Here is a 14,873-nt window from a genome sequence, read left to right as displayed (position 1 = left end):
CGAGAGGGTCGCGTCCCTCCGCCTTCGGGTGGGGGACAGGTCTCTCACTGTTGTGGCGGCCTACGGGCCGAACAGCAGTGCAGAGTACCCGGCCTTCTTGGAGTCCTTGGGAGGGGTACTGGACAGTGCACCGACCGGGGACTCCGTTGTTCTACTGGGGGACTTCAACGCCCACGTGGGCAATGACAGTGACACCTGGAGAGGGGTGATCGGGAAGAACGGCTTCCCCGATCTGAACCTGAGCGGTGTTCAGTTATTGGACTTCTGTGCTAGCCACGGATTGTCCATAACGAACACCATGTTCAAGCACAAGGGTGTCCATCAGTGCACATGGCACCAGGACACCCTAGGCCGGAGGTCAATGATTGACTTTGTTGTTTTGTCATCTGACCTCCGGCCGCGTGTCTTGGACACTCGGGTGAAGAGAGGGCCAGAGTTGTCAACCGATCACCACCTGGTGGTGAGTTGGATCCGCTGGCGGAGGAGGAAGCCGGACAGACTTGGCAGACCCAAGCGCATTGTGAGGGTCTGTTGGGAACGTCTAGTGGAGCCCTCTGTCAGTAGGGTATTCAACTCGCACCTCCGGGAGAGCTTCTCCCATGTCCCGGGGGAGGCTGGGGACATTGAGTCTGAGTGGACCATGTTCTCCGCCTCCATTGTTGATGCGGCTGCTCGGAGCTGTGGTCGCAAGGTCTCCGGTGCCTGTCGTGGCGGCAACCCCCAAACCCGGTGGTGGACACCGGAAGTAAGGGATGCCGTCAGACTGAAGAAGGAGGCCTATCAGGCCACTCTGGCTTGTAGGTCTCCGGAGGTCATCGACGGGTATCGGCAGGCCAAGCGAGCCGCGGCTCGTGCTGTCGCAGAGGCAAAAACCCGGGCCTGGGAGGAGTTCGGGGAGGCCATGGAGGAGGACTATCGGTCGGCACCAAAGAAATTCTGGCAAACCGTCCGGCGCCTCAGGAGGGGGAAGCAGTGTGTCACCAACACCGTTTACGGTGCGGGTGGAGGCCTGCTGACCTCGACTGGGGATGTCGTCGGACGGTGGAAGGAATACTTTGAGGATCTCCTTAATCCCTCAGTCACGTCTTCCGAAGAGGAAGTAGAGACCGGGGACTCGGAGGCTGGCTCATCCATCACCCAAGCTGAAGTCACTGAGGTTGTTCGCAAACTCCTCGGTGGCAGGGCTCCGGGGGTGGATGAGATCCGCCCTGAGTACCTAAAGTATCTGGATGTTGTAGGACTGTCTTGGTTGACACGTCTCTGCAACATCGCGTGGCGTTCGGGGACCGTGCCTCTGGACTGGCAGACCGGGGTGGTGGTCCCTCTGTTCAAGAAGGGGGACCGGAGGGTGTGTTCCAACTACAGAGGGATCACACTCCTCAGCCTCCCAGGTGAGGTCTATTCCAAGGTACTGGAGAGGAGAATCCGACCGATAGTCGAACCTCGGATTCAGGAGGAGCAGAGTGGTTTTCGTCCCGGTCGTGGAACACTGGACCAGCTCTATACCCTCCATCGGGAGGGTTCATGGGAGTTTGCCCAACCAGTCCACATGTGCTTTGTGGATCTGGAGAAGGCTTTTGACCGTGTCCCTCGGGGTGTCCTTTGGGGGGTGCTCCGGGAGTACGGGGTCCGGGGCCCTTTGCTCAAGGCTGTCCGGTCCCTGTATGACCGGAGCAGGAGCTGTGTTCGCATTGCCGGCAGTAAGTCAGACCTGTTCCCAGTGCATGTTGGACTCCGCCAGGGCTGCCCTTTGTCACCGGTTCTGTTCATAATTTTTATGGACAGAATTTCTAGGCGCACTCAGGGGTCGGAGGGTGTCCGGTTTGGGGACCACAGGATCTCATCTCTGCTGTTTGCAGACAATGTTGTCCTGATGGCTCCATCAAACCCGGACCTGCAACATGCACTGGGACCGTTTGCAGCCGAGTGTAAAGCGGATGGGATGAGAATCAGCACCTCCAAATCCGAGGCCATGGTTCTCGACCGGAAAAAGGTGGCTTGCCCTCTTCAGGTGGGTGGGGTGTCCTTGCCCCAAGTGGAGGAGTTCAAGTATCTCGGGGTCTTGTTCACGAGTGAGGGAAGGATGGAGCGTGAGATCGACAGGCGGATCGGTGCAGCGGCTGCAGTGATGCAGTCGCTGCATCGGACCGTTGTGGTAAAGAGGGAGCTGAGCCGAAAGACAAAGCTCTCAATTTACCGGTCGGTCTACGTTCCTACCCTCACCTATGGTCATGAGCTTTGGGTAGTGACCGAAAGAACAAGATCGCGGATACAAGCGGTCGAAATGAGTTTCCTCCGCCGTGTGGCTGGGCACTCCCTTAGAGATAAGGTGAGGAGCTCGGCCACACGGGGGGAGCTCGGAGTAGAGCCGCTGCTCCTCCACGTCGAGAGGAGCCAGCTGAGGTGGCTCGGGCATCTGTTCCGGATGCCTCCTGGGCGCCTCCCTCGGGAGGTGTTTCAGGCATGTCCCACCGGGAAGAGGCCCCGGGGAAGACCCAGGACACGCTGGAGAGAATATGTCTCTCGGCTGGCCTGGGAACGCCTCGGGATCCCCCCGGAGGAGTTAGAGGAAGTGTCTGGGGAGAAGGAAGTCTGGGAGCCCCTGCTCAGACTGCTGCCCCCGCGACCCGGCCCCGGATAAAGCGGCAGAAGATGGATGGGATGGATGGATGGATAAAATGTTAATATATGTACTTAATATTGAGTTAGTTAGTTAGTTAGTTAGTTAGTTAGTCAGTTAGTCAGTTAGTTAGTTCAGATAGGTTAGTTAGAGTTATATAGTTGGAGTATGTCAGGTTATTTACGTGAACTAGTTAAGTTTGTTACAGTTAGATCGTTTTAGTTAGTATGTTAGTAAAGTTAGTGGGTTAGGTTACAATAAATGTGTTAGTTAATTTAGTTAGTAGTTAAAGAAAAGATAAAACAAGAAAACCTTTATTTGTACCACGATGTACCAGTGTTGCAATAAAAAAAACAAATAAATACCTTTAAAATAGTCTTAGGTAAGTTAAGTTAGTCAATTCAGTTAGTTATGAATACATTTGTTAGCTAGTTAGTTTGAGTTAGTTAGTCACAGTTATTTAGTTGTGTTAACTATTTGGTATGTTCAGGTTGTTAGAGTCAGTCAAAGGGATATCGTTATATGACATAATAATTGACCGTTTAATGTGATGTCAGGTGAGCTGGCTTCAACGATCCTATTGGCCGCGTTTGAAGACGACGGCCCAGACTCCGCCCTCCACTTCCTGTGTCAGAATGGAGAGGTCGATAAACCGAGGTCTGATCAAATACACATGTTAAATGAGTTTGTACCATATTATAATACATTCACGGTTTGTACCAACTGAAGTGCTCCTTGTTCTACCAGTTATGACCATGTGGTGGCGGTAGAGGCCAGAGAAGAAGCTGCGTCTGTCAGTTACAACGAGACGCAAGAAAGTGACCGAGAAAGTGACCGAGATCTGGAGAGTCTGACCGAGAAGAAGCTGCTCAACTCTGCCAAGAACTCACCTGGAATCAACACTGCAGGTTAGTGCGGGTTAGTTAACGTGGTGAGGTTTAGGGTAATGAGTAAGGGTGTGGGTTAGTTAACGTGGTTAGGTTTAGGGTAATGAGTAAGGGTTTGGGTTAGTTAACGTGGTGAGGTTTAGGGTCATGAGTAAGGGTTTGGGTTAGTTAATGTGGTGAGGTTTAGGGTAATGAGTAAGGGTTTGGGTTAGTTAATGTGGTGAGGTTTAGGGTCATGAGTAAGGGTTTGGGTTAGTTAATGTGGTGTGGTTTAGGGTCATGAGTAAGGGTTTGGGTTAGTTAATGTGGTGAGGTTTAGGGTCATGAGTAAGGGTTTGGGTTAGTTAATGTGGTGAGGTTTAGGGTCATGAGTAAGGGTTTGGGTTAGTTAATGTGGTGAGGTTTAGGGTAATGAGTAAGGGTTTGGGTTAGTTAATGTGGTGAGGTTTAGGGTAATGAGTAAGGGTTTGGGTTAGTTAATGTGGTGAGGTTTAGGGTCATGAGTAAGGGTTTGGGTTAGTTAATGTGGTGTGGTTTAGGGTCATGAGTAAGGGTTTGGGTTAGTTAATGTGGTGTGGTTTAGGGTCATGAGTAAGGGTTTGGGTTAGTTAATGTGGTGAGGTTTAGGGTAATGAGTAAGGGTTTGGGTTAGTTAACGTGGTGAGGTTTAGGGTCATGAGTAAGGGTTTGGGTTAGTTAATGTGGTGAGGTTTAGGGTCATGAGTAAGGGTTTGGGTTAGTTAATGTGGTGAGGTTTAGGGTAATGAGTAAGGGTTTGGGTTAGTTAATGTGGTTAGGTTTAGGGTCATGAGTAAGGGTTTGGGTTAGTTAATGTGGTGTGGTTTAGGGTCATGAGTAAGGGTTTGGGTTAGTTAATGTGGTGAGGTTTAGGGTCATGAGTAAGGGTTTGGGTTAGTTAATGTGGTGAGGTTTAGGGTCATGAGTAAGGATTTGGGTTAGTTAACGTGGTGAGGTTTAGGGTAATGAGTAAGGGTTTGGGTTAGTTAACGTGGTGAGGTTTAGGGTCATGAGTAAGGGTTTGGGTTAGTTAACGTGGTGAGGTTTAGGGTCATGAGTAAGGGTTTGGGTTAGTTAATGTGGTGAGGTTTAGGGTAATGAGTAAGGGTTTGGGTTAGTTAATGTGGTGAGGTTTAGGGTCATGAGTAAGGGTTTGGGTTAGTTAATGTGGTGTGGTTTAGGGTCATGAGTAAGGGTTTGGGTTAGTTAATGTGGTGAGGTTTAGGGTCATGAGTAAGGGTTTGGGTTAGTTAATGTGGTGAGGTTTAGGGTCATGAGTAAGGATTTGGGTTAGTTAACGTGGTGAGGTTTAGGGTAATGAGTAAGGGTTTGGGTTAGTTAACGTGGTGAGGTTTAGGGTCATGAGTAAGGGTTTGGGTTAGTTAATGTGGTTAGGTTTAGGGTCATGAGTAAGGGTTTGGGTTAGTTAATGTGGTGAGGTTTAGGGTAATGAGTAAGGGTTTGGGTTAGTTAATGTGGTGAGGTTTAGGGTCATGAGTAAGGGTTTGGGTTAGTTAACGTGGTGAGGTTTAGGGTCATGAGTAAGGGTTTGGGTTAGTTAATGTGGTGAGGTTTAGGGTAATGAGTAAGGGTTTGGGTTAGTTAACGTGGTGAGGTTTAGGGTCATGAGTAAGGGTTTGGGTTAGTTAATGTGGTGAGGTTTAGGGTCATGAGTAAGGGTTTGGGTTAGTTAATGTGGTGAGGTTTAGGGTCATGAGTAAGGATTTGGGTTAGTTAATGTGGTGAAGTTTAGGGTAATGAGTAAGGGTTTGGGTTAGTTAACGTGGTGAGGTTTAGGGTAATGAGTAAGGGTGTGGGTTAGTTAATGTGGTGAGGTTTAGGGTAATGAGTAAGGGTGTGGGTTAGTTAACGTGGTGAGGTTTAGGGTAATGAGTAAGGGTTTGGGTTAGTTAACGTGGTGAGGTTTAGGGTCATGAGTAAGGGTTTGGGTTAGTTAATGTGGTGAGGTTTAGGGTCATGAGTAAGGGTTTGGGTTAGTTAATGTGGTGAGGTTTAGGGTAATGAGTAAGGGTTTGGGTTAGTTAATGTGGTGAGGTTTAGGGTCATGAGTAAGGGTTTGGGTTAGTTAACGTGGTGAGGTTTAGGGTCATGAGTAAGGGTTTGGGTTAGTTAATGTGGTGAGGTTTAGGGTCATGAGTAAGGGTTTGGGTTAGTTAACGTGGTGAGGTTTAGGGTCATGAGTAAGGGTGTGGGTTAGTTAATGTGGTGAAGTTTAGGGTAATGAGTAAGGGTTTGGGTTAGTTAATGTGGTGAGGTTTAGGGTCATGAGTAAGGGTTTGGGTTAGTTAACGTGGTTAGGTTTAGGGTAATGAGTAAGGGTTTGGGTTAGTTAACGTGGTGAGGTTTAGGGTCATGAGTAAGGGTTTGGGTTAGTTAATGTGGTGAGGTTTAGGGTCATGAGTAAGGATTTGGGTTAGTTAATGTGGTGAAGTTTAGGGTAATGAGTAAGGGTGTGGGTTAGTTAATGTGGTGAAGTTTAGGGTCATGAGTAAGGGTGTGGGTTAGTTAATGTGGTGAGGTTTAGGGTAATGAGTAAGGGTTTGGGTTAGTTAACGTGGGAAAGTTTAGGGTAGTGAGAGTAAGTTGTTTTGTTGTTTTTGTAGCACCTAATTGAATCCATGCGAGATAGACAGGTTTAATGCCATACTGTGGAACATTCCAGGCAGAGCAATAACATCTCCATGGAGACAGCAGGTGGCAGAACCCCCTCACACAGTGCACTTTTCTCGTACTATAGGGTCAAGCTAATCAATAAGTAATTCATATTTTATAAACCACAGTGGCTTTTCTGATTGCAGGAGTGTCTAACTGGGGCGGCTACGCAGTGGCCTGCGGCTTGTTCCTGCTGCAGACCTGCTCTTCACATCAGCGCTACTTAAAGAAGGGACTGAGCCCGACCGAGAACCAGGACCAGGCCCGGACCTGGACCGCGGGACTGCCCTCAGTGGACAAGGTAGGACTGCCCTCAGTGGACAAGGTAGGACTGCCCTCAGTGGACAAGTAGGACTGCCCTCAGTGGACAATTTATGACTGCCCTCAGTGGACAAGGTAGGACTGCCCACAGTTGACAAGGTAGGACTGCTCTCAGTGGACAAGGTAGGACTGCTCTCAGTGGACAAGGTAGGACTGCCTTCAGTGGACAAGGTAGGACTGCTCTCAGTGGACAAGGTAGGACTGCCTTCAGTGGACAAGGTAGGACTGCTCTCAGTGGACAAGGTAGGACTGCCCTCAGTGGACAAGGTAGGACTGCTCTCAGTGGACAAGGTAGGACTGCTCTCAGTGGACAAGGTAGGACTGCCCTCAGTGGACAAGTAGGACTGCCCTCAGTGGACAAGGTAGGACTGCCAAGGTAGGACTGCTCTCAGTGGACAAGGTAGGACTGCCTTCAGTGGACAAGGTAGGACTGCTCTCAGTGGACAAGGTAGAACTGCTCTCAGTGGACAAGGTAGGACTGCCTTCAGTGGACAAGGTAGGACTGCTCTCAGTGGACAAGGTAGGACTATAAGTATAAGTCACACCCCAGCCAAAACTATGAAAAAAGGTGCAGGAAATACGGTAATGTAATCCTCATGCCTCAACCCTTTGTGAATAAATAAGATATCTTTATTTTTGTTAATAAATAAGATATATATTTTGTTGTTGTTGTTAATAAATAAGATGTATTCAAATTAAACCAATACAAATATAACAATCTAAATTAAAGGCATTATAAGTATAATACATTTTTTTTAATCATTATCATTAGTATTATTATTTTTATTATTTTACCTTTTCTAATATTCTGTTTTATTGTCTTGTGTGTTTCACGTGGAATTTTTGGCCTGAAAGGAAGACGAGCAAATGAAGCAACTACTGCAAGTGACTTTAGACCCGGAAACACCAACATCCTGAATCACAAAGTATTATTTCAACAATACATACATTAAGCTGCCCTTTGTTATTCTGTTATTATTATGTTTGTTATTAATATCTATATTCAACACTATACCTACATGGCATCTGTCTGTCTATGGTCTACTTTCAACAGGATAATGACTTTTACAGACGTGTGCTGTTTGCAGATAGCTCGCTGATATGGGAAGGAATCAATATAAAAGTGATGTGTCCTTCCTGGAGACGCCTGTCAAACACCTGTCATGCACATGTCAAATACATACGGGAAAGAGTGTCTGGAATGCTGTGTATGTGGTCTGTAAGTTCTTTGTGATTTTAATTCATTTTTCCTGTTGTGTGAAGCACTTTGAATTGTTTGCCTTTTATAACTGGATTCAGACTTTACAGCTCGACTGAACACTTCTAGCTGGTACAGTATTTCAGATATCGGATATCGCAGCTTCCGTTCATACAAAATAGAAAGAAGTAGATGTGAAAAGCATTGATTTACGGCTGAAGGCGTTACCGTGACTACCACTCACTGTCCAGACGCCTGCATTTTCTCCTAAATTGGCAAGTTACGTCCATATTTAGTCATTGCACCTGACAAAGAGTGAGTCAAAGTAAGTCCCGGCTTTTAACGTCTCTGATTGTCTTTTCCTCTTCGAACGTCCAACTTCCTCTCAATTCTGGCAATAAATGTGATGTGGACGATTCATATGTCACTGTGCAGTATTGCTATTCACTTCACACATCAGATACTATTGTGTCGCTCCAAATAAAAGAATGCAAAACACAGTTGTTGCTTTATATATGTGCTTAAACTACCACTAATTATCAGCCCTTCTGATGGTGTTAATGTGTAAGCCTTACTGCAAACCGGATTAACCAATGGGATTTATTTAATTGGTTTAGATGAATATTTTTTGTCACATTTTTTATTTCATTTATTTTACAAAATTTCTACATTCACAATCATAATTTTACTATAATAAGTGTAAATGGCAGCAATTAAAAAAATAATGATATTGTGAAACTTTTAATAATTTCCTTTTAATATGGAAAGCCATTTCTACTTGTTTTAGGAAGATTAAATCAAATAAATCACTATATGAGGGGAAACGTGATTGTTTTAGTATTTTTTTGTCACATTGTAAACAGAAATAGTGAAACAGATAATAAACTGAGAGCAGAAGCAGCCGGCTGTGTCATTATTAGTTTATTATCATGTTTGGCTGCATTTGGCCACTCCCATTAGACACTGTCACTCACTGCAAACTAGAACCATCTATATTTCTATAAAACCACTCGAATTCAGAATGTTTAGTTACCTTTACGTCAGTCGTTTGGACTCGTGAACTCAATTCACTTTTTTTATTTTCTTGTTTTTGTAGTTTTTATTTTTACAAATTTATATAAATTAATAATAATTAAATTTTACATTTTTGAGGATTTTCTGACATTTTCTGCTCATTTCAATCACAAATATCTCTCATCACAACTTTTTTCCACCAGTGTTGGATAATGTTGATGGCAAGAAGTCAAAAGATAAGCATTTAGCGCAAGTGGAAATAAGTAAAACGTGCAAATTATGACTCGATCAAGACGAGTTTTCTATGTGGGAGTGTTTATTGTATCGTGCGGAGACGTGGGGCAGTGGAGGACGTAAACAGCTGAGGTCGGTTTCCCAAAAAAAAAAAAAAAAATGCTTGGATTGTGGGCGTGTGTCTACAGTAACTGACCGAGCGGTGAGGGCGGAGAAACAGCCTTGAAAATGTGATTATAAGACACAAAAAAACAACTAAATGTGTTTAAGTCTTGTCATTTGTGTCTGTTTTTTGTGGGAAAAACACGCAGTGACACTTTAGAATACCTACACTCATTCCTGCCTTAGTAAAACAACAACGACTTAATTAATAATGAACAAATAGTTTATTAAGAATGAGTCAGCCTTAGTAATTACTTCACTAATACTCTAATCCTAATTTCCTAACCTTAGTTGACTAGTTACTAAGCCTGAATCATGCTTAATAAACTATATGTTTATCATGAATTGGGTTTTTGTTCATGCTTTGTTGAGGTAAATTAATGTGTATTTTTATGTTATTATAAAGTGGTTCTGGCGATTCCATTACTTTGAATGAATATACACAATAATTATTTTAAACAAAAACAAAAAATGTGGTTATTTAATTGTGTAATTTCACTTTTTTTCACTTTTTTTTTTATAAGCACCAAGGGATGAATAAAGCAACGGAATTTAATTGGTCATTTCAATATTTTACCTCACATTTCTATGAAAAAAGTGGGTTTGTTTTTGCTAAATGGAAGACGGTGTTATTTAGAGACGAGCCAATTATTTTTTTTGCAATCCAAAAAGTGAAAATGTTGTTACATATTTACCTTACACAATTAGCATTACACAATTAGCATAAAAACATCAACACATTTAAACATTCTGACAGTTATACATGGATAAATCACTTGAGTGATTTTATTGCTCTTGTTCCTTTGCGGCATAAAACAGTGTTTGCGCTGGAAACCGCACATGAGGATTTGTGTTGGCGCTCCCTCTACTGGCCGCAGGGGGAATTGCCACAGTCGGCACGTCTTAGCTCGATGCGACGTGCTGATGTAGATGAACGCACTGCTCAGAAAAGGCGCAGAAAAGTCATTCAGGAAACACAGCCCGGGGTAAGTCGCAGAGGTCACATGGTAACCAACCCTGCACGACGTCCAACAACGTTCCTCCCGTTTTTTCCCCCGGCACAACCAACTTCACACGCGCTTTTAACAAAGATTAACTATTGATACGAGTTCAGAGATGTGGAAACAACGTGATGAAATGAAGTCTTTCTCATGTCTTGCTAATTTTTCTCACAAAATAGAGAAAAGGTGACGAGAAACCGACCAAAGCCTATACACGTGTCCTCATTTGACTTCATCTCTACCTCAACTTTGACCTGACCGATCTCGACCCAGGTTTCATCATGCGACTTCCTGTTTGAAGGAAATGAAGCGCGCACGAAGCAGCTAATCGTGCCAAAACTAACAGTGACCAAAGGCACAAACGGGCTCCCAAAACAAACTTAGCTCCTCGCACAGAAGCCCGTCGTTTTATTTTGACTGACAGTTTTAATTTCAGCTCCCAGTCCACCTGACCTGTTTTATTAACCGCCGAAAATGAATAAACGCCAATGTATTTCATCTCGCAAACCGTGGAAAAGGTCAAGCCGAGTCAGTTTTATTTGTTTAATGCAATTTAATTGCTAAATGAATAGGCTCCTGGGGAATTTTGTCCCGAAAAGTTTGTCAAATAATTAAAGATGCGCCGTTGCTTTGTCGGAAATCTCTAAACGAATCAATTTTGAAGTGTTTTATTGCAACTTTAAGATTAGTTTGGTTTAGATTAGGGTTTTGTCCTGTTTAGCCTGAGTTGAACAGAAGACACTTATTTGCATAAAGTTTCCTGATTTAGTGCAATTTCAGTCTGGTTTAGTCCTGGTTTAGAACTCTTTTAGACCAGTTTTTGTCCTGCTTCAGTCTGGGTTTATTCAGGTTAAGACTTTATTTAGTCTTGGTTTAGTTCTAACCGATCAAAATTGGGACAAAAATGAGATCAATTTTGGACCGAGTGTGGACGCTAATTCGACTTGGTTGTGTTTTAGACTCATTTTAGCCCTGATTTAGTTCTGATTTAGCCCTGATTTAGCCCTGATTTAGTCCTGATTTAGCCCTGATTTAGCCCTGATTTAGTCCTGATTTAGTCCTGATTTAGCCCTGATTTAGTCCTGGTTTAGTCCTGATTCAGTCCTGATTTAGCCCTGATTTAGTCCTGATTTAGTCCTGAGTCAGTCCTGATTTAGCCCTGATTTAGTCCTGATATAGCACTGATTTAGTCCTAATTTTGCCCTGATTTAGCCCTGATTTAGTCCTGAGTCAGTCCTGATTTAGCCCTGATTTAGTCCTGATTTAGTCCTGAGTCAGTCCTGATTCAGCCCTGATTTAGCCATGATTTAGCCCTGATTCAGTCCTGATTTAGCCCTGATTCAGTCCTGATTTAGTCCTGATTTAGCCCTGATTCAGTCCTGATTTAGTCCTGATTTAGCCCTGATTTAGTCCTGAGTCAGTCCTGATTTAGTCCTGATTTAGCCCTGATTTAGTCCTGAGTCAGTCCTGATTTAGCCCTGATTTAGTCCTGAGTTAGTCCTGAGTCAGTCCTGATTTAGCCCTGATTTAGTCCTGATATAGCACTGATTTAGTCCTGATTTAGCCCTGATTTAGCCCTGGTTCTGGTGGTATTTGGCTCTTTGACGTGCTCTGAGGCCGTTAGTGCTGGTGAACTGAGGATATTATGAAGAGCGGCGTTTGTCATAAAAGGTCATTTCAAACTGGAGGGCGGCGCTGACACACGAGCGTCCACAGCGTCACGTTCACTGTTTGTCAAACGAGAAAACACTCGTGCGACGGTCAAAGTCAAAGAGGAAAAACAGCAAATCCACAGCTGACGTCGTCTTCATTAGTCTGAGTTGTTATGACGCGATATATTTTCGTCCTGCAGATGTTTCAATGCAATTCTGCTCAATCCCAGCAATAAAATGACCTTAAAATCGTATCATTGATGTAGTTCAGGGGTGGGCAATTATTTTCCTCCGAGGGCCATATTTGAATCCAGGCAAGTAGCGGAGGGCCGGCCCGCGATCATTGGTGTGAAAAAAAAAATCCCAAAAATTAAATATCAAATAAAATATCACTTCTGTCAAATATAGGCTATTGAATCTATTATTTAATTCATTTCACGTCATATTTATTAAGGATACAAGTGCAGACAGATGCCTGAGGGCAAAAAAGGAAGGAAAAAAAAAAAGGAAAAAAATTAAATATTACTTGGACAAGCTTGGCGGGCCGGATGTGGCCGTAGTTTGCCCACCCCTGATTGTAGTTGATGCTTTGTTTGGAATTTTTGTGTTAATGAAACAGGGAAATTAATGTTTTGTTATTGTCTTGAAACGTTGCTATGGTAATTAGAACATTATAACTCCCGGGGAAAGTGATGTGGTTTGAAAAATGCACTTACCTCATTGACTATATATATCAAACTAATCAGAAAGGATCACTGTGTACCTTTTATCGCCTCGTTTCCATGGAAATGTCATCACTTTGCTTGGAATGTTCCACAGTAATGGTGAGCGTTCTACCAGAAAAGTGACATAATGCAGCTTTAAAGGCATAAAATGAAGTGTGGTAAAAAAACCAAATCCACAGTAATATTCTGACTGAAAATGACCGGTCATCGTCAAGGGAACGACACAACACAAATGAAGATTTCTTATGTATTTTTTTTATGAAACATTCTCACATTAAATTATGTCAACCAATGATACAAAAAGCAAAAATATATTTCTATAAGAGTTATAATGACATTTATATTTTATTTATACATACAATCTTAATTTGAACAGTTGAGACTTTTTTTAACTTTTGAATTTTTAGATTTTTTTAAATTTGCCTTCTGTTTCAATATATTTAATTTTGTCCATGCAAATATAATCAAATATTATTCTTGTTGTTGTTATTATTTTTTAATCATTATCATTATTATTATTATTTATCATTATTATTATTATTATTATCATTATTATCATTGTTATTATTATTATTATTATTTAAAATGCCCTCGTTAAACTACTCAAATCAAAATGTATATTATAAATTCTAGTCAGTTTAACTTTTATATTATATACATTTTAAAAGTATATAATCATGATGGCATATTTCATTCCACAAAATGTCATTCACATCAAATACTGTACCTTATACATTTAACATAATCAAGTAAACCTTAGACTTAATACTTTTTATTTAGACCAGATTCATTAACAGGGAGGTCTTGAGATTGAAAATAACACTTTATAGTCTCATGTAAACATTTCATACAGCTCGTAAAACTGCCCCGTCCCAGAATACTGTTAATATCTGCAAATACTTCTGACAATTTCCTGTAAAATACTGGACCGAGTGAATAATATTTATTTATTTTAGTCACAAATTAAAAGGGAATTTCTGCACTGTTTATTTGAGTCATTATAAAAAGGGGAAATTTGGCTCGTTTCAAAACACAGTTGAAGTTTCCCACGTTAAAAGGGGAAATACCATTGAATTAATTGTATTGCTTGATTTGATACGGTAAATTTACACTTGAATCTCAAAATAAGTGCTTAATAAATACTCGAAAATGACCACTTTATGTCAGATTCTTTGCATTGTTAACATATTCACTGTAAAAGTAGAAACATCTCGACAACGTGGCAAATATTAAATACTGGTACATTTATTTTATGCTGGGATCTTTGTGGATTTAATGGCACAATCCGTAAGAAATCTGGTTGCATTAACAGCACTGTAATAGCACGACAATAACATGAGAACTGTGTAATAATGTGTAATAACAAGACATTTGTTGTTTCATGTATTCTTAAAGTATTTCTAACTCTAACATCTCATTATGAAGCCTGTGAATGACCAGGAAACATGCTTTGTATTGACTTTGTTTCAGTCCGATACCAAGTGATACTATGGAAAGTATCACAAAGTCAATCTGAAACCAACAAGTTTTCTTTTTGAAATGCATTAGAACTCCACTATATTATATATAATTTTAACTTGGCGTATTTTATTTACACTCCATCTCAGCATTGGTCCTAAATTGAGCTCATCTTAATTTTAATTTTAATAATGTGGACTTTGGTTCTGTTCTAGTCCTTGTTTAGTTCTGGTTCAGCCCAAATTTAGTTTAGGGTTTGATTCTAATTTAATCCCAATAATGATGTGGTAAATTGTGAACACATCCTAAATATAAACATAATAAACATCATTAAATGTAAACTAAAATATAAGCAATGGATTTTCAAAAATAATATTCTATGATATGACTTTGACATCTTGTGAGTATCAATATTTTGATCTTTGGTATCGATCCGCTTCACCCACTTCTAATAAAATATGGGAAAAGTGACTTATTACCATGTTATTACAGTGTTGTGCAACACAGAAATGTAATCCATTCAGGAAGTTGGCTTTTCCCTCCGTATACTGTATATAAATATACTGTATAAAAATATACTGTATATAAATACATAGGTTTGAGTCTCTGCACTCAGAGAACCTGAGTTACAATGTGTAACTGCCCGGCTCTGTGGTTCTGAGAGCACAGAAGCTTCTGTTTCCATGGCACACTATGTGTCTGAGGGGCCGACTGAGGGGCCGACTGAGGGGCCGGCTCAGGGACCACGTTACTGCCAGGGCCCGATACGTTCTTGTTCACTTTACAGACCAATAAATGTAAACATAAGCAGTAGAAGTAAAAAAAAAATATTCCAACACTTTAAGAGGCAAATAATTTGATCCTCTGCAGTCATTGGTTCGAACCTTGGTCAAATGCATGCTGCCGTTGT

General features: G+C 42.1%; 1 protein-coding gene across 1 annotated transcript; it reads left to right on the top strand.

The window, feature by feature from the left end:
• The first annotated feature begins 3,019 nt into the window (after nt 1–3,019).
• Nucleotides 3,020–8,145, top strand: LOC140370893 (D-glutamate cyclase, mitochondrial-like). The gene is made up of 4 exons (XM_072458163.1): nt 3,020–3,277; nt 3,368–3,528; nt 6,345–6,499; nt 7,375–8,145. Exons 1-4 carry the CDS (start codon nt 3,171–3,173, stop codon nt 7,435–7,437), a joined length of 486 nt encoding a protein of 161 aa, XP_072314264.1. The 5' UTR covers nt 3,020–3,170; the 3' UTR covers nt 7,438–8,145.
• Nucleotides 8,146–14,873: the final 6,728 nt, after the last annotated feature.

The sequence above is a fragment of the Eucyclogobius newberryi genome, unplaced genomic scaffold, assembly GCF_026437365.1.
Source record: "Eucyclogobius newberryi isolate DKJ021-1_F unplaced genomic scaffold, fEucNew1.0.hap1 SCAF_21, whole genome shotgun sequence".
Lineage (NCBI taxonomy): Eukaryota > Metazoa > Chordata > Actinopteri > Gobiiformes > Gobiidae > Eucyclogobius > Eucyclogobius newberryi.
This window is presented reverse-complemented; position numbering and strand designations above follow the sequence as displayed.